Genomic DNA, 20,739 nt, shown 5'->3' with positions numbered 1-20,739 from the left:
TAAACTCTACAAAGGCTTCCTCCAATATCTAAGCAAATGGCAAGGCTGAAGCATTTTGAGTTGCATAGTCTCTTGTTTTGCTGTAAGAGAGGAAATTTTATCCATTGACTGTGTAATTTTCTAATTAATGGACACATATGATTATATACATATGTGTGCATGTCTGTATGAGTTTACAGGTACTAAGTCTGTGTAGGAGCCCATGGAGGCCAGAACAGGCCATCAGATCTCCTGGAACTAGAGATGTGAGCTACCTACCATGTAGGTACTAGGCATGCTCTTAACCACTGAGCCATCATTCCAGCTCCACTTGGCATAATTTTATCTTGTTACTGATGATCAATTGTTTAACCTGACACACATTTGAAAACTATGAAGCAGCTTTAGCAGGAACTTGTTCTCCAGGGTTATTTAATTAGAAATCTATGATCTATTTCATTTCTTCTTCTTCTTCCTGCAGAAGCCAACCTGATGCACAAGGTCTCCTTTCAGGCAACCCTGCTAGCAGTGTGCTTAATCGTTTCTGCATGTGCAAGGTAATTCTAGTTTTCTTTCTTGCAATAACGTTCCATAATCAATGGGGAGGTATAATCGATGGATCACTTCCTGCTCTCCTTTCACAACCATTTTAGGTAGCTCTATAGCTAAAACGTGTTCATTTAACTGTGATGATAGTGCCCTTTATTCTTTACATACCCCATCTATCCTCTAAAGTACAGAAGCCAGCATACCTTGCTTAGACATGGATTTTTACCATGTGCTATCTTCTATTTAAGCAGTGAGAGCAAGGATGGTTACAATCTAAGTTCCCATTCAAGTGCAGTCCAGAATACTACAAGTCCCCACTGAGTCTCCACTTCTCCTGTTGTAGTTTGTATCCTAAAATACAGAAGAATACAAAAGATATTCTCCAAAGGATAATACTTATTTGGAACCAGCATTGTGCTGTGTGGGAACACACAGGCAGCCATGGGTGGATTCAGAGGCTAAGAGAAAGTGATATTTATAAAGGGAGAAATAAAGAAAATTATATCAAGTATTTTGAAACAACAACCCGTGGCTACAGTGATTGATAATAAGAATGATGTATTGAGGTTGAAAAGAGGTTGTTGGGCAGATATCCCTGTAGAAGTACTTTGTATGTAAGGTCTTATTGGGCTGGTAGAAACTTTTGGGCCTGGATACAGTCTTTTGGAGTAGTTTCTGTAATGCAATTATGTGTAAAGACCCTTTGTCCATACTGTCCTGGATTTATTTTTGTTGTTGCTGTTTGGGTTGATACAAGTGACTCTATCTTACTCTGTTAACTTTCACACAACTGTCAGTTCCAGAGAAGCCAGGTTAGCATTGCAGGATACACAGCACTCAGTCCTGACTATACATATGTTGATGCCCCCCCCATTCCACATGTTCTTGTCATGCCTTCTAGGTCTGCTTTTTCCCAAGATTCTAGGAAAATGATCAAGTCCCTTCAGCACTCAGCCTGTTCATGCCTCAGAGTCTTTGTTCCCTCTGCCTGGTACAAATCTATTTCACTTAAACTAATAACATATGACCTCATTTCTTTCTGAAATCTCTTCACATTCTCTATTAGAGAGAACTTTCCTGCAATTATGTGTAGACAGTATGGTGCTGTAGACAGTGTGGTGTTATAGACAGACAGTATGGTGCTGTAGACAGTATGGTGCTATAGACAGCATGGTGCTGTAGACAGTATGGTGTTGTAGACAGTGCTGTTGACAGTGTGGTGCTGTAGACAGTATGGTACTGTAAACTGTATGATGCTGTAGACAGTATGGTGTTGTAGACAGCATGGTGCTGTTGACAGTGTGGTGCTGCAGATAGACAGCATGGTGCTTTAGACAGTATGATGCTGTAGACAGTATGGTGCTGTAGACAACAGTATGGTGCTATAGACAGTATGGTGCTGTAGACAGTGTGGTGCTGTAGACAACAGTATGGTGCTGTAGACAGTGTGGTGCTGTAGACAGTGTGGTGCTGCAGACAGTATGGTGCTGTAAACAGTGTGGTGCTTTCCTTTACTAAAAGCACTTTCTACTCCTGACCCATTACTATATATTCAGTTATCCGAATATTAATAATCTAGCTCTCCTTATAAGAATGTGAGCAATCTGCCAATGGCATGCTTTAACAAGTAAAAACTGTTTTCAGTACAAGCCTGATGTCTTGAGTTCAATACCTAGAACCCACATTGGACAGAGAAAATCAACTCTTGAAACTTGTCCTGTCACACGCATACACCACAAAGACATGCACACATTAATCATACAAATGAGTTCACACACACACACACACACACACACACACACACACACACACGATAAAATTTAAAGTAATTCTTAGAGAATATGAGCAATCCAGAAGAAACACCATTGTCCTTACTTCTGTATCCTTAATGACAAGAGTTCGTTGATAATTTTGATAGAGTAGATGAAATGAAAATCAACAGTGAAGCCCTGAAAGCTTCACAATCTCTGAACTCCTCTGGTGGGAAAATGCTACACATTCTCAAATCCTGCATCCTGAGGGTCAAGCGCCTCCATATTGCTTGGGAAGGTTGATTTTTATAATACCAACTCCTAGAGCTGCTCACTTGAGATATGAATTTAGGCCTAGTGAGAGTTGGTATTTTAAAACAAGCCTCCCACTTAATTATGAGGTTTGAGGAACGTTTTAGATCACAATGGGACCAAAAGAACAAAAGGAGGAGGCTCTCTGGCTAAAAATAGATTGTAACATTCTTCATTACATACCCCAAGTTGGAAACTGATAATGAGCATTAGTACGATAACAGCTAGAAGAAATTATGCAGAGCAATCTTTTAAGTCAGCATTCCTTTAACTTAGTGTGTTCCAAACTTCCGAGTTGGTCAGGAAACCCCATCTCATATTTGACAGGGCTGTCAGTGAGGCGGTACTCATGCGTTAACCTATGTAAATGCATCCAGAGTTGAGAAGTAGAGCTTCACTCCATGTCGCTTTTGTGTGAACTGTGTTTAGAAATGGGTTTCTAAAGAGTAGATAAAGGCAAAGAGGAGAAATGGTCTCTGTAAGTAAAGCAACAAGAGCTGGTTGATGCTACCTCTGGTGATCAAGGTCAACATCAATGAGATGAGACTGATTATTGTATGTGCCATTGACAGGATGTAGTAAGCGTGGCACTTCACCTCTATATCTCAAACCCCAGTCCATCCATGAAAAAAATGGGGAAAAACCCAAACCAAGGACATCCAGTGCATTAGAAGTCCTCTGCCAGTAATGTCATCAGGACCATGTTGTCATATCCCAGAGGAACCTAAGGAGACATGATGACTAAATGTAATGTGGTTCCTGGAACAAAAAAGGCCATTAGGTGAAAACTGGAAAATCTAAACATTTCTTTATATCTGTATATACTCAAGGATTTTTAAATGGGCTTTAACAAATTTATTCTTCAACAATTTCATATATGTATATAACACGTTCTGATAATACTCATCCCTTCACCCTCTCTATCTTCTCCCCAATTCACAGAATTTTAATTTGCACTCTGAATTATAATTCAACACTATTGTTTGTTCAGTTTTTAAAAAATATTTTTTCTTGCTCAATACTTCCCATTTTCAATCAGGAACTCTTGCGATCTTGTAGACTGACTACTATAGCCCTTTCATATACCTTTCTTTATACTTTAGATTTACGTGTGTGTGTGTGTGTTTCCTATAACCCAGGATACTCTATAATTCTCTATGTAGCTGAGGCTGACTGTGTAATCCTACACCTCTTGATTCTATCCCCCAAGTGCTAGAATTACAGGCATGTACTACCACACTTGGCTTTTGCTTTTCTTAGAAAAAGCCATTTAATGGCAGTTAAAATCAACCAACATGTATAATGCCAACAATGTACACAGTTTACTTGAAATCATGACAGTATAGCAACGATGAATAACAATAGGAAGACATAGTCAAGTGAGAATGTACTACCATGTAATTGACATTGATAGCAAGTCACCATCATCTGTAAATTGACTCCTGATTTGAAAGAATGTACGTGTCTCTTTGAGCTGATGAAATAAGATTTGCCTGCAGGGCTCACAGTTACTTGGCCAGCTCAACCAGAAACCTTTAGTTACCTTAGGTTTATGTTCCTCTCATGCCTTTATCCTAATTTTCCAGTCAGTAAATCTTAATTCTGCCACAAAATACATTATGAATCATCATTCTTTAGTATTTTCATTGTTCCTTATATTTTTTTTAGAAAACAATTAAATAACAAATAATTTGGACTCATCTTGTATTTGCCCTAGCTTTAGTCATTTCTCTGAAATTCCCAAAATTCTTTTATTTTAGAACATTTCAAGATCAGGGTGCCAAGTGTACTCACTAGTATTGGAATGTCATTGCTTCTAGGTCATGTGTGGACAGAAATGAGGAATATTTTGTACATATATAATAATCTTGAAATGCATGTGTGGAAATTTATATATTATATATATATGTATATATATACACATATAGTAACCCAAGTTTGTTTATATTAATAAATCTAACCTTAACCCAATGCCAAGTGACTTATTCCAGGTTTTCCTGTCACCTCAGCTATCCACAGGCTTCTTCTTTGGCAGTTAGGAAACTGATTTTCACTACTTTGCACTGAATTGATTAAATCTTGCTGTATATGTGCAGAAGTTGATAAATTAATAACTCATACTCCCATGAGAAGCAACCTTACTGATATAAACACAGTAGTTATGCTTAATTCCTTTTATCTCTAGTTTGAGAGTTCCAGCTCAAGCTCCATTTTCTGAATTTATTTAGGTTGGCACCTCTTGCCTTCCTCCCCAGGTGAGGTTGCATCATCCATTTGTAATCCAGTTATTTTTCTTTTGTCAGCATCTTATCCTCAAGGTTTCCAACATCCTGGTTGATTTTTTTAACTCTAACACACTGATAGTCAGTAACTTCAATACCTAACTCTCCTCAATAAATAAGCCATCCAGACAAAAACTAAACAGAGAAACACTTGAGTTAAATAATGCCATTAGTCAAACTGATTTAAAAGAATATTCCACCCAAACCCTAAAGAGCATACCTCATTCTCAGCAGCTCATAGAACTTTCTCCAAATCTGTCCACATATTAGTACACAAAGCAAGTCTCAAATGACACTTAAAATGTTGAAATAACCCCCTGCATTCTATCTTACCAACATTGATTAAAGCTGGTTGTCAACAACAATAGATTCAGCAGAAAGTACACCTAGGCATGGAAGCTGAACAATTCACTACTGAATGAAAACTGGGTCAAGACAGATATTAAGAGTGAAATTTAGAAGATTTTATAATTGAACAAAAATGAAAACACAGCACACCCAAACTTATGTGACACAATAAAAGCAGTTTTAGGAGGCAAGTTCACAGTACTAAGTGCCTATATAAAAAAATTGTAGTGAACTCATACTAATAACTTCATGACACATCTAAATTTCTGGAAGAAGTAATATTCTAAAAGAGTAGATGGGAAGAAATAATCAAGCTCAAGGCTGAGTTTAATGAATTAGAAACAACAATAACAAAAATACAAATAATCAATATTTCCTTGCAAAGGAAATGGTTCTTTGAGAAAATCCCCAAGACTGATAAATCTTTAGCCAAATTAATGAAAAGATTGAGAGAGAAGATCCAAATGAACAAAATTAAAGATAAAAGGGGAGACATTACAACAGACACTGAGGAAATCCAGAGAATCATAAGGACATATTTAAAACAAAACAAAGCAACTGTATTCCACCAAACTAGAAAACCTCAACAAATTGGATGAATTTCTTGATATATTTGACCAACAATAGTTAAGTCAAGATGAAATACACAATTTAAACAGACCCATAACCCTTAGTGAAATAGAAGAAGTAATTAAAATCTCTAAACCAAAATAAGGCCAGTACCAGATGGATTCAGCACAAAATTCTGCCAGACCTTCAAACAATACAAATGCTGATAGTCTTTTAAAATTGTTATACAAAATAAACACTGAAGGAATGTTTTCCAATTTTGCACACAAACCACTATTAACCTCATACCAAAACCACACAAAGACACAACAAAAAAGAAATTGTAGACCAATATCCCTTCTGAACATAGATGCAAATATTCTCCATAAAATATTGAATCTTTTATTACCAAAAATTAAGGTTTATTATGTGCTGCTCAGTTCTATGAGATTTTCATGCAAATGATTAAAGTATAAAACTATTAATTTTCCTAACATGCATTTCTATAGCAACAATAAATGTGCCATTATGACCTTTCACTTTTTGTTGCTCAACAGTGTCCCATTGTGTAGATTATGACAGCCTGTTTATATAATCACCGGTCAAAAACTTCTTGCTTGCTTCAAATTTTGACAATTTTTAATAAAATTTATAATAAGACAGAAGGCTTGAACTGAGTTCAATATGCACCAATGAATGGAATTGTAGGATAATATAATAAATCTGCCTTTAATTTTGAAGAAAGTGCCAAACTATTCCAAAATATTTTCACCATTTTCCTTCCCATGAGCAATGACAGCCCTGCCTCCTCTCTGTCACTTATTATGGCCATTTAGGGGCTTCACTGTTCTGATAAATACACAATCATTGGTCAGCATTTCAGTTAGAGCTATTCTGATAAATTAGTTTGCATTGTCTAATGACAAATGATGTTGTATATTGCTTTAAATAATTATTTCATATGCATATTTTCTTAGCTGAGATGTGATATGTGTTCACATTTTCCACCCATTTTTGAAGGTTGTTTGTTTTCTGGTTGTTGGGGTTTATTTTTAAATTATCACATGAAGTAATCGCTTTTATTATGATATTTCATAAATACACCATTATACTTTGTTATTCTTCAGTCCCCTTCTTGCTAAGGTTTGATTATTCTTATGTGTCCTAGATAGGAGTCCTTTAGTAGATTTGTTTTTTGCAGATATTTTCTACTGACTGTGCATTGTCTTTTCATCCTCTTGACACTGTTCTTCTTGGAGAAAAGGTTTTGTTCTTTAATCTTCAGAAAGTTCAATTATTCATTTTTCTTTCATAGACTCTGCACTTCATCATACTGTACTTAACAACTCATTGCCAAACACAAGGTCATACAGTTTTCATCTATGATTTCTTCGGGAAGTTTTATACTTCATGGTTTATAATGCAGTCTCTGACTCATTTTAATTTCAATGTTATGTGAGATAAGATATATGCTTGAGGGTTCATTCTTTTTCTTTCAAATGTTCAATTTTTTCAAGACCATTTGTTGAACGGGCTATCTTTCCATTGCTTAACTTTTACATTTCTGTTAGAAATCAGTTTACAAGGCTATAGAGAAGGCTCATCAGTTAAGAATGAATGCTCTTACAGAGGTCCCAAGTTCAGATACCAGAAACTATATCAGGTGGCTCATAATAGCCTGTAATTCAGCTACAGGGTGATCTAATACCTCTGGCCTCCACCTCCATGGGCATTGCACTCACATACATATACTGTCCCTCCTACACACATAGATATAGGCATAATCAAAAGTAAAAATAAATCTTTTAAAAAAAGAAATCTGTTTAGTGTATCCATGTGTTTCTAGTTCAAGGTTTTCTGGTCTCCTTTTTTGCCCTATCTATCCTTTTGCTAAAACATACTATTTTAATTTTGCATCTATATAGTCAATGTTGACATTCACAGTCTATTCTTGGTCTAAAAGAACATGGCATGAATTGGAAATTCAGGGTTAATATGCTACAACTACACAATCTTGTTGTTTTTTTCTTCAGATGGTTTATGGGAGGAGAATTAGCCAGCATCTTTACCTGTGCATTGATGATCACAGTAGCTTGTAAGTAACTTTTCCAAGACTGCTGCTCTAATTCTTGGATTTGCTCAAATCATGGTCACTTAAATAAAAATAAATATATATTTCTCTTTTCTACCCAAGGTGTTGTGAAGTCACTGTTTCTCAGCCTTGCCAGCTATTTCAAAGCCTGTGCTAAGTAAGTGCTGCCTCCGATGTCATCACTGTCTGATCTGGTATTTGCGGAAGGTTTCTGCTGAGTGAGAGATGGTGAGGGCCACATTGGGGAACAGGCCTCATCATCATATGAAGAATATGCTCTTTTACTAATAAAACCTAGCAGTAGTCATAGAATTATACTTTATTCTCAATATAAACAGAGTTATATTTTAGGGCCCCCAAGACATTCAAAATAATAGAAAAAATCAGTGTCCTTTCAATTTTTTTAAACGTGTCATTATAGATTCATAGCACTGCACTTTCTAAACATCTCATATTAAGATGTCTTTGTAGTACAGCTTCCCAAATGCCTGGCAAAGTGCCCATAGAATGATCTGTTACGAACTTACAATCTCTCTGCCCTCTCTAACTCTCCTAATGAGAATTTCAGAGGGCTTCCAGGGTCTGGGAGATGCTCACAGAATTTAAATCAGGCTTCTCAGTGCCATCTCATTGCAAGACATGCTGTGTTGTTGACCTTCACTGTGGTTGTTGAAACCAGCTACCATGGCTTAAAGATAGAGCAGGGTCTGCAAGTCAAATCAGTTTATTGGCCACTGCACTTGACTCTCTGCATCCTAGTTTATGAAATCTTAGTGCTGATTATGAAATCACAGTAGGGTGAGTGGAGATTGAGTTTGTTTACAACTCTAAGCAATACAGTGAATTTGCTGACACTTGGAGTGACATTTCCCATAATTCTCAGCCATTCAGGTTTCTGAGGACAGCTATTGATACATCTAAGATTTGTTCGATCTAATATGAGATAATTAGGTGTTTGGGTCATCCCTCAAGTCCCTGTTCTTTAACTCTTGTTAGTTATATTTGTTTGAAATTTTTCTAAGACAATTATTTACCTCCTACCCAAGTTCTAGATCATCGTAGATCTAAGTGAAAGTTCACAGGCTTGCCTTATCCAGCCCTACCTACAGTGTTTTAGGGAGGATCAAGTATTTTGAATTGATCTTCTTTATTTTTGACAGTTTCATTCATTCACATGTGAATATATATATCCATAATTTATATAATATATATATATAATGATTTTAGTCATTTTTACCCACTCTTACCCTATTTCAGCTCTTCTTCTTCTCCTGCTGAACCCTTCCTTCTTACCAAGTACCTCTCCTATTTTCTTATCTTTTTGTATCTGTGACCCACTGAGTTTAAGTGAGCATAGATGGGAGGTTATTTATTGGAGTGTGAACAACTTATCAGTGGCTATACCACTGAAGAAAGCGACACCTTTTCCCTAACTATCATTCGTTGTCAATAGTCCCTTTGAGAAGGGTGTGGCCTCATGAGCCTTTCTCCCTCCCATGATGGAACGTTGATGATCTCAGTCTCAAACACATCTTGGGTAGGCAACCACAACTGTGGTGAGTTCATAAGAACATCAACTGGGGTGTATCATGGCTATAAGACCCGGATTCTCAGTGCCGCTCCCCACCTCTACCTCCTATATTTTCACTTTTCATCTTGTGATGCTCCATAGTGGCTCAGTTTTGTGTACCAAGCTGACACCAGTGAGTGCTAGGCTAACAGAAGTGGTCCCAGCACTTCTTAGCAATGCTAAGGTCTGCCTTGATCTCAGGCACCACAATGAACAAACAAACAAGAACAATTTTTTACCCAAAGAGCTATTTTTAAACCCAAAGTTTAGTAGTGATAGCATTGTTAAGATTTGTTAGACAGTGAGACATATATAAATCATTCTTATTAAAAAATTAAATTTACAATTAATTGGAAAGATAAATGGCCATCGTGTATAGCAATTCTGTGGAAAAGGCAGAATTCTTCAGAGTTGGGGGTGAGGGTAGGGTCTCTGTGATCTAAAGTCATGGAGGAGCTATCTTCTGTCCTGATTCTAGGCCTTCTGAATCCAAGTTCCTGGGGGTCTGTACTCATAACAACTTCTCTGGGCAATTTTTTTCACATTTACAGTGATAACCTTGGAAAGATGATTTCTGTAACTTTTGCCTCTTGATTTGTGGACTCACTTAACCTACCAAAACTCTACTGGGAACTGTGCTCTCTACTGAGTACAGTGCTCAGTTCATCTGAACAGTCATGAAATAAATCTCTACCATGAGTCTCAAGGTCATAAAACCAAGGCACGTAGCCAGTCTTAATACTTTAGAGCTTAATCATAGTCACATACATACAATAGACAGGGTAATTCTTTTATATATGGTAAATACAAGTATGGAGCTAGTAATTAGGCCAAGTGAACACCAGAAAGGAAGTTTCCCCAGACTGGGAGAGGTGTGGGATGCGGTCAGGCAGGCCTTCCTGGAAGAGACACTGTGTAATATGACCTGTCAGTTATTTTCCCAAGTTGGATTTTAGGCACTTCCTCACTGGCATGAGATCCTTCCTTGTTCTCTCCTAAAAGCAAATACATCAAGACTGCATGCCTATTTTGCACTGACATTCTCATCTGCATCCTCCTTTATGGGAAAAGTTCTCTTCTTTGATGATTTATATACATACTTTTACCACCTCCTCCTCTCCTTCCCTTCTTCTCCACTTATTGTCTCTCTAGATTTTCCTGTTTTCTGCTCACCAGCTTTCATGTACACACTCTCTTACATTGAAGACTTGTGAAAACAAGAACTGTACACACCACAATGCCTTCAAAATAGTAGGTGCCCTATACATATTCATCAGCCCAAAGATGTTTTCTGCATCATTGCATGAAGGACTTCCTTTACAGCAAAGAGTGCTTGTGTATTAAATATACTACAACTCTCCTTTTTACATGCATGTATCTAAAAGATAATGAGACACATACATGGTTATTAATATCAAGAGTCAAGAATGACTCATAAGTCTCCTCTCACAATCAATGATGAGGGTCTAATAATTGAGGGAAATCACTCAGTTCAGTTCAACAGACATCCACACTGCAGTCCTTTCACATTCATCTTGCACTATGCAAGAATGAATTCAATTAGGTGCCTCCTTTGTGGCATTTTAATCCTCTCAAGTCATATCTCTTTTTACATCATGAATCCATTTCTTTTTACCTGCCTTCCTCCTTGAATTTAAAGTCTACAGTTGTGAGGGTTGTACATCTACTCAAAATTGCTGGAGCAGCCCTTGTTCATGAAGGTCATCACAGGCATTACATGCCTCCAAAGATTTTTTTTTAATCATCAGTCTGAGTGCTGTGCATATCTATGACAGATATCCTAATACCAAAACAGGTAGCATGTTGTCCTAGCTTCATAAAATTTTTATGAACATTTTATGTTTCTATAATAAAATGTCATGAGGGGAAAAAATCAATATAGGAAAAAAAGGGTTTGTTTGGCCTAAAATTTTAGGTTACAGTCCATCACTAAGGGGAAAACAAGGCAGGAACTGAAGCATCTAGTCAAATTGCATCCACAGGGTAGTGCAAAGAGAACAAATGCATCCTTTCTCCATTCAGCTAGCTTTTTTTTTTCACTCTTTATATAGCCAGGGTTCCCCTGCCTAGGGAATGGTGCTGCCTACAATAGACTGGGTCTTCTCCCTTCAATTAACAGTTATGTTAATTCTCTACAGACATGCTGATCTAAATAATTACTCTACTGAGGCTCTCTTCTCAAGTGAGTAGGTTGTGTCAAGTTAACAGTTCAAAGTAACTAGAATACACATGCTTTCTACTGTTAGATGGAGACTTTTCATTCATGCTAATGATACATGAATTAATCAACTTTGTAGAGTTAAGACATGGAAACTACAGCCATGTTACCGTCTAGGCTAGAGGCTCTTAACTTTTGGGTTGAGACCACTTTGGGGGGGTCTAATGATCTTTTCACAAGGGTTGCATATCAGACACCCTGCGTATCAGATATTTACATTACAATTCATAACAGTAGCAAAATTACAGTTAAGAAGTAGCAATGAAAATAATTTTTATGGCTGGGGATTACGACAACATGAAGAACTATATTAAAGGGTCTCACAATTAGGAAGGTTAAAAACCACTGCTTTAGGCTGTACTCCTGGGATGGTGCAGATGAAAAAATAGTATAAAATGTTAATTAGCCAATTTCTGTGGTGGGCTTCAAAGGTTAAAACCTGCCTGGTTTCAGAGGAAAGGGCACTGAAAACTGCCGATGGGAAAAATCGATGTAGAGTGAACCCAAGTTGAGGCTCCACTCTTCCTAGTTGTGATTGTTCAGGCTGGTTTGTGTGTGATTAGATACTGCAGTGTGTGTGTGGTGTGGTGTGTGTGTGTGTGTGTGTGTGTGTGTGTGTGTGTGTGTGTGTGTGAATTATTCATTCATTGTCTCCTTCTCTAATCTAGATTTGACAGCACTTGAAGAATACTGGTGATGAATGTCTTCAATCTGAATATCCAGAAACAGTAATTTGTAGTCTGCTTGGAATGAATCAACCACTTTATTGGAAGGGAATGAGCAAATGGATAACTGAGGAAAAAACAACAACTTTAATTTGACAATGTAATTTCTTTCTAAAATCTCAATTTCCATATGTAATAGTAATTGGTTCATGACATTAATATTAAATTTTCTTTCATTCACAAACACTGTCAGTTGAAAGGGAAGGGACAAGGGAACATGACAGAGCAAAGGCCACCTGGAGTAACGCTCCCCTGTTATCCCTAAGGTGGTGGACCTGAAACATTAATTTTAATTAGAGAATTTTGTGAGAGGCTTGAAACATGAGTGTCTCTGGTCTGCTAGCATGCAGCTATGCTTTGCTGACCTACTTTAACCAAACAATGCAAGCAAGCTTATATAATTAATACACGCTGCATTGGAAACAGGCACAGCTTGCACATATAATGTTGCAAAAATTCATCCCCTTTGAAACATGCATTGATATTAGATGGGGATAAGAGGTGCTGTGGTTTGTCTCCAAATGTCCATGTGTCAAAACCTTGATTGTCAGTGTGACAATGTTAAAAAGGTGGTGGGACCTTTAAGAAATAGGACCAGTGGAATATCCTTAGTCATTGGGGAGCTTCCCTCAGAATGTATAAACAGTCAGACCCTCAGTCTGGCTCTGGCTTTCTGTCCTCCTGTATGATCTCTTCCTCTCACAACTCCCATGTGATGTTATGCTATCTACCTTGAAATCAAGAACTAGAATGAAGCAGATGCTGCACCATGCATTTGAACCTCCAGAACTGTGGGCCAAAGGGCTCTTTTTTCATTACTAAGTATTCTGCCTTGGGTATTTCATTTTAGTGATGGGAAACAAAGAGAGTAGTTGATCATTGATGGAAAATGAGCAGGAGAGAGCTGTTTTTTTGGAATAAGAATTCTTCTTTTGAATGATTTTCTTTACTACTTTTTTTAATTTCTGGGGAGTAATGATCATCATTCAAATTGTAATTAAATTATGATACATAAAACTCCTTAAAGACAAAATAAAGGAAAAATTAGTATTTGAAAACACAAGAAAATGGTGAAACTCTATAACTGGCTGAAAAGATATAGAAGACACTATCCTTCTTACCTCTCACCAGGAAATTTCAGATATAGTCTGCTGAGGATGTTCTATGCTACATCCTCCAATGAGAAACTTCTGTGTGTTGAAAACGATTTACTTTAAAGCGATAATGCCAAAAAAAAACACAAACAAAAAAACAAAATGAACAAACCCCTTTTATATCTGTGATGGTTAATATTCATTGTCAACTTGACTGTATTTAGCATCACCTCTGAGACACACCTTTAGGTATGTCTATGCGGTTGTTTCTAGAGAGGTTGAACTGAAGAGAGAAGACTTGCCCTTAACATGGGTACCAACATCTTATGGACTTGTGTCTTGGACCGAATAAAAAAGGAAGGGAGAAAGGAAGCTGAGAATGAGCATTCATCACTCTCTCTCTCTCTTTCTTGACTGTGGACACAATGTGACCAGTTACCCAGGCTTCTGCTTCCTATCATGATGCACTGTATCCCTTTAAACTTTGAGTCAAATAAACCCTTCTTTCTGTAAGTTACCTTTGCCAGGTGTTTTGTCAAAGCAATAAAAAAGTAACTAATATAATACCATTTTTGTTTCTGGACATTTTTGGTTGAATGAAATTATATTAATAAGTGAGTAGACTCACCATCAACTTACATATATAGTATGTGTGTCATATAATTTATACTTACCTACATCCATATACCTTTTCACACATCTAATGACCTTGATTATTTGGATTTTTTGTTCATTTGTTTTTACTAGTTTATTTGTGTTTTGACTTTTTTTGGTATTTGGTTTCTCTCACTCTACAGCCCAAAGATAGCCCAGAATTCACTATGTAACTCAGGCTGGCCTTGAACTCATGACAATCCTCCTGTTCCAACCTTCTGAGTGGTGTGATGACAGTCATGAGTCTCCAAGACCAACTGTATATTTTCACTTCACAATGTACAAATGTCCTATTATTTTATGAGATGGATGGGATACAGATATTTTTTTCTAAACTCATTGCTTGTGTTTTCACTTTGTTGATTGTTTCCTTAGCTGTGCATAAGTTTTTAATTTAATATACTCCCACATGTTTATTTTTATTCTTGTTGCCTGAGATTCTGGTATGGTAATAAAAAAAAAATCATTGCGGAAGCCAAAATCAACAAGCCTTTTTTTCTCCTGTTTCCCATGGTTTCAGAGCTTACGTTTAGGACTTCAACACATTTTGAGTTGATTATTAGATGTGATATGTTGCAGCTTGGATATGGAATGTCCCCACAGGCTCACTTGTTGAACAGCTGATGGCACAGTTGAAAAGTGGTAGGAACTTTAGAAAGTGGCCCTAGGGAGGTAATTTGTCACTGGAAACACCTTTCAATGGTATGTTGGGACCTGGCCCCTCCTGTCCAAGCTGCCTCGAGGTAAGAAACTTCATTTCAGCACTATCTCTCTACCATGATGTTTGCCTTCAAGTAGTCATGGGTTGAAATGCTCAGAACTGTGAGCACACATAATCCTGTCTTCCTGTAGTTATTTATGACAGGTATTTTGATGAATGCTGGTAGCTAAGGATTTGATTTCATTCTTTTGCATGTGGATGTCCAGTTTTCTCAACAGTGTTCCCATTCTGTCCCAATGGGGCTTTAAAAGTAGTTATGAATGAGATTGTAAGACAATGTGATCATTGATACATTAGGTGGTTCTCTCTCCAAGGTTTCTTTTCTTCCACTGTTATCAAGGACCTAGAAACTCTAACCACGTGTTCTCTAGAGAGCAGGTGCTGGACTTTTTGGTTAGTTTCCACATCACTTACCAACTCCCTCTGCTTCACAACCCAGGTCTTCTACCTTCTTGAAGGTGTTGGAGTGTGACCTGTGTTGATTTTTTTCCAACTATCTCAATTAAGTTCATTGCCTTAAATGTTACTGGAGAAGAGCTGCAAAGTAACTTTTCCTTTAGGGGTGCCACAAGGTATTCATAATTGCTAAATGGACTGAGAAAACATCTGTTGCTTCCTGAAGTTGATATATTTGTCCCCAAAAACAACAACTAAAGTTTGCCAGAGGAAAAAATATAACACCTCTCAGACCTGGAGTAAGGTAGGGGTATGCATTGTATTTAACAGCCAGCTTAGTACTGACTCATGACCTCCAACTCCAGCATCACTTATCTGGTACACAAAATATGGGGTCATAAGAAGAGATTAAATTGATCAACCATTCCCAACCCTTTTATTTAAAGTTGGTATAAAATATGAAACTGTGACAAAAACATTTATGATTGTAACAAAATAAGAAATATTCACTTGGTCCCTGTCCCTGCTCTCTGAACACAGAGCTACTAAAACCCTGGCAATTCCCTGGGTAGCAGGGCTGATGGGAGCTTCCTATACAGAGCTGCTGAACCCATTGGGATTTCCTAGATGGCAGGTGTATCTTCTAGTCTAATGAAGACACTCTTGATGAACTCCTGGACAGCCTAAGGAAGAGGGTTGGTCACTAGAAAGAGCAAAACATGATTAGAAGCCTGGAATTCTAAACCCTCCGTACCAAGAAGGATAATAGATTCAAAGACTGAGATAACCATGATCATAACACATGTGATGAAGCCTCCCAAAAATCTGTCAAGAGTGGCATTTGGACACCTTCTTGGCTATTATCCACATGTATGGAGGGTAGAAGATACACCCAAACTCCACATCAACAGAATCCATCTAGCTCTTCATTGACTTTGCTCTGGGTATTGATTCATCTGTCCATGTATTATATTCTTATGATATGTTCTCTTGTAAATTGTTAAGTGTAAATAACACTTTATTTTCTGAGTTTGGCCTTCAGTTATTAAAAGTTTTAACACAACCAGGTAACTATGGTGAATCGCCATGTATAATTGTAGCAGGGTCCTTTGGGGGCAGGGGCCAAGTAGGCACAGAGTCAAACCACACAGACTCCAGGAGAATGTCAAAACAAGCTCAATTTATTCAGGAAGAGGCAAGCCTTATATACCCTCCACCCCACCCTGGGGGGAGGTCTGATGAATATGCATCAGCTGGTGTGACATGGCTGTCTCTCATTGGTCCAGGTCATCTCCAGATCATGTTTCAGCTGCTGTTGCTAAGACCCTTAGGCAGACTCAGGCCGGCTCTCAGAAAGTATCTTTTTTACTTGTTTGGGCCATCTGGCTCTCAAGCCAGATGAGTCATCCCACGTATAATCAAATCAGATGGGGGACTCACTTCCTCTGGTTGACATCTTAAATGGAGGAGTAGAGGAATGTGGTTTTTCTTTAATAGTTGCTACACATGAAACTCTTTATAAAAGGGAATAGTCTTAAATCAAAAATGACATGGGTTTTGGAGAGACTTGGAGATGGCATGGAGTCATTTTCTCCTGTTCTTTTGGAAACACTAATCTTAGTAGCACCAATGCAGTGCTGATGTCTTGAGGATTCTTGGTGATCTACTGGGCTTCAGCCCATTCTGGAACCAGAAGATGCTAGAGTCTGATGGATGGGAGCAGAAGCCATGACAGCAGGATAGATACACTTACTGGGAAGTAATGAAAACAGGCAGGTGAACATCACTGCTTTTTCCTTGGACCTAACCTCTATGTCTGGGATACCACTGAATGGTGCTGTCCCCTCTGGGAAAAGGTTTTCTGATCTCAGTTAATCCTCACTGGAATTACTCTCATAGATTTACCCAGAGGCATGCCTATTGGTTGATAATCAAGCAGAACAAGTTGACAATCAAGATTATATTTGTTCAGTGGGTATTTCTGTAATCCAACCATAGGTCAAGAGCCAGGATAGCGCCTGGCAAAGTGATACCAATGCAGACAAATTAGGTCTCTACTATTGTGACATGTCATATTAATTTAGTTTTTTTTCTCACTCTCTAAATAATACTCAGAAAGGCATTATTTAAAAATATTTTATTGGGGGATGGAGAGATGGCTTAGTGTTTCAGAGCACTGGCTGCTTTTCTAGAGGACCTGGGTTCAATTCCCAGCACCCGTATGGTGGTTCACAGCTGTCTGTAAACTCCAGTTCCAGGAGATCTGACACCCTTTCACAGACATACATGCAGGCAAAATAATAATGCACATGATATAAGAATCAATAAATTATTTTAAAGTGTTAAAACAATTATTGTTAAAATACTAGAAATATGGAAAAGGAGCTAAAATACACAAATTTGTCCTTTTTATTATTACAGCAAGGTCACATACTTTATTGATAAGAATTATTTTTATAAGAAACTTGGCAAAGTCTTCTGCTGAGTCACATGTGAAATCCAGGGTCCTGCAGCTCAGAGTTGTTATCACAAGGGAGACAGAGCACCCCAGGGAGAGGGGCAAATATGATGATTATTTAGTAAAGTAGAGAGAAGGAAGGTCAAGAAAGGATATCAAGAATCCTGATCACAGGGGCATTTTCTCCACATCCATACATTGTCAGGTTTTATCCTAGGACAGTTGGGAGCCACTCAAAATCATTGAGAAATATATGGTCATATCACTTTGGTGGCTAGTATCAGAAAATAGACTACTGGTCAACCTTTAAGTACCACATGGAACTCATAGAGAAAAGTGGTCCCTGCTTCCTATTGTCTCCACCTCACCAGCCCCTATATAAAGCCATCATCATCCCCATCTTCACCTACCAGGGATGGTTCCCACCCCCTGTTCCAGACAGTGAGTGATGTCAATAACTGGCAGGGTATTGGTGGCATATGTGGCATTTGGCAGCAAGCATGGTGAGTATGGAGAGGACTACTGCCCCTGGTGCTCAGTCCAGGAGCCATGCTGATGTGGTGGAGAGCTCTAAGTATTCAACCTGGTTTGGTTTGTTTACTCATGGAACTTGGCTTCTGCCAGAAAACAAAGCAAAACAAAACAAAAATAAACAAACAACCCCCCCCCCAAAAAAAAAAACCCACCTGGCTCTAGGGCTCCCCTCCACCCCCGGTTCCAGGCAGTCCTACGGTAAAAGTCCTGGAGAGGCAGAGAGGTGGGTGGGACAAAAGCATTACATTTGTAAATTCTTAAAGGCAAATGTCCTGTAAGCATCAGACACGAAAAGAGATAAGACCTTGCTCGCTACACAAGCAGACCTCCAGCTACCCTCCTCCACACCCCTGCCAGTGTCCTGATTTTTATGATGAGTCCTTCAGTGTCTTGCTTTGTACTTTTCCTGCCATTGTATATTCTAAATACTATCCTGGAGCATAGCCTGACTTTCTTTGCTTATATAATACTTTTCTGGGGTCTCTGCTACACACATACTTCCCCCAGCTTCCACTCCTTGCAACCTATGAAGCTTGTTCACTGGGGAAAGTAGAGATTTCCTATGAAAGAAACCATCTGTCTTGCAGTTTTCCCCCCACCCCAGTCTTCAGCATTCCTGCTAATAGAGAGTTGATTGTGGAGGCTTAATTCTTTTAAATTTTGAGGTTTAGGGGCACAACTACTTCAAAAGTTTTCTAAGTTTTTCAATGAGAAGAGCACAATAAAAATTTTTTTATGTCAACAGCCATTTCTGCTCACTGCTAAAACCTTAAATTCATTGGGGGATGAAAATGACATTCCAGTTCAGCTGTGCCTTCATTTGTTTATTAGTATGTGTGATGTGATACCTGCTCTCTGGTACTGGAGCATGCATTGTGGTTCTATTTTTTATTGGATAGGAGAATGAATGCTTAATTTTCTTTACTGATTTGCAAAACAAAAAGTTCTCACCATCTTTCAAAGGTGACTGGGGTGCTATGCAAGAATTTGTCTCATATACAGATTTTCCCAGAAAGCATGCCTTTAGACTACAATCTTTGTGTAGTTTATATCTCATCGAAGTACCAAAAGAGAAGGGGGAAAGTACAAAAGTATGTGTAGAGAGTAACTCAATTTTTAAAATTCAGCCAGCACTTACTGTTATTTTTTGAGAACATACTGCTGCAAGAACTAAGGCAGGTAAACAATGATCTAAGACTTGACACCTGCCTTCAAGAACTTTGTCTAGTAGGGAAAGAAAGTATTGTGTAAAACAAGAAGAATATGACATAGCTGTAGCAGGAATCTTAAAAGTTCTTATTAATAAAATCAAACCTGAGGCCAGTTATTGGGGTGAATACTGGAAGGTCAGAGAGACAGAACAAGCCACAGCTAACCTCACCTGGTCAACTTCTCAGCTGGTCTTGTTTCCTCAGACTGGAAGCTTCTGTGTCCTCATCCCAATGAATCTCAGCTGAACTGTGTTGCTCCAAAGCCTGAAAGCTTAACCAGCCGAATGCTTAACCAGCCAAATGCTTCTAGTTTCTGGTCCTCACGCCTTATATATCTTTTTGCTTTCTACCACCACTCCCTGGGATTAAAGGCTGGCTTTCTGGGATTAAAGGCGTGTGTCACCATGCTTGGCTATTTCCAATGTGGCCTTGAACTCACAGAGATCCAGAGGGATTTCTATCTCTGGAATGCTAGGATTAAAGGTGTGAGTGCCACCATTTTCTAGCCTTTGTATCTAGTGGCTGTCTGTTCTCTGACCCCAGATAAATTTATTAGAGTATACAATATTTTGGGGAACACAATACCACCCCACATAGCCACTGGTGACAGGATACACTGAAGACCTTGCTCATCAGAAGTCTTAGTTCTGGATTCTAGATAAAATGATATATGTCATTATTTAAATAAAAACACTTATTTCTCATGAATTTGAAGACTGAGGAGGCTGAGTCCTAGTCACCGGTGATTCAGTGTCTGGCAAGGGCACTCTTCTTAGTTGGCAGGTGGCCATATTCTCATTGTGTCCTCACATGAAGGAGAAAGGTACAGTATCCCTTTCTCTTCCTATAAAGCCACTGAGCCCATTCACAGGAGGCCACCTTCATGATCTAGTTATTTTACAAAATCTACCTGGTAATACTATCACACTGGGTATGAAGCCTTCTGCATATGAATTTAGATATGGACAAGACACACACAAAAAGCTACAGATACTCACTATGGTTATCTCTAGTTGTCAACATAACCTAAAATAATCTAGAAAGAGAGTCTCAGTGAAGGACTGTCTACATAGTGTTGGCCTTTGGGCATGTCTATTTGGGATTATCATACTTAAGTTGATTGATGTAGAAAGACCCAGCCCACTGTGGGTCATGCCATTCCCTGCACAGAGGATCCTGAACTGTATTAGAAATCGATGTGGGCACAAGCAGGCAAGCACATGAGCATGCCTGCATTCATTTCTTTTTGCTCTTGACTGGATATGCTGTGAATAG

The 20,739-nt window shown here is 38.3% G+C and overlaps 1 protein-coding gene across 1 annotated transcript in view; it reads left to right on the top strand.

Annotated features, from left to right (window-relative positions):
* The window catches only part of Tmem71 (transmembrane protein 71), a 37,475-nt gene extending 23,822 nt beyond the window's left edge, over positions 1–13,653 (top strand). Inside the window, exons 7-10 of the mRNA XM_042264951.2 lie at positions 461–536; positions 7,804–7,865; positions 7,965–8,019; positions 12,340–13,653. Coding sequence (XP_042120885.2) covers positions 461–536; positions 7,804–7,865; positions 7,965–8,019; positions 12,340–12,355 — 209 coding nt within the window. The 3' untranslated portion in view covers positions 12,356–13,653. The remainder of the gene's footprint in view (positions 1–460; positions 537–7,803; positions 7,866–7,964; positions 8,020–12,339) is intronic.
* Positions 13,654–20,739: the final 7,086 nt, after the last annotated feature.

This window comes from Peromyscus maniculatus, chromosome 20 (assembly GCF_049852395.1).
Source record: "Peromyscus maniculatus bairdii isolate BWxNUB_F1_BW_parent chromosome 20, HU_Pman_BW_mat_3.1, whole genome shotgun sequence".
Taxonomy (NCBI): Eukaryota; Metazoa; Chordata; class Mammalia; order Rodentia; family Cricetidae; genus Peromyscus; species Peromyscus maniculatus.
The sequence above is the reverse complement of the archived record's forward strand: the minus strand, read 5'-3'. Positions and strand labels throughout refer to the sequence as shown.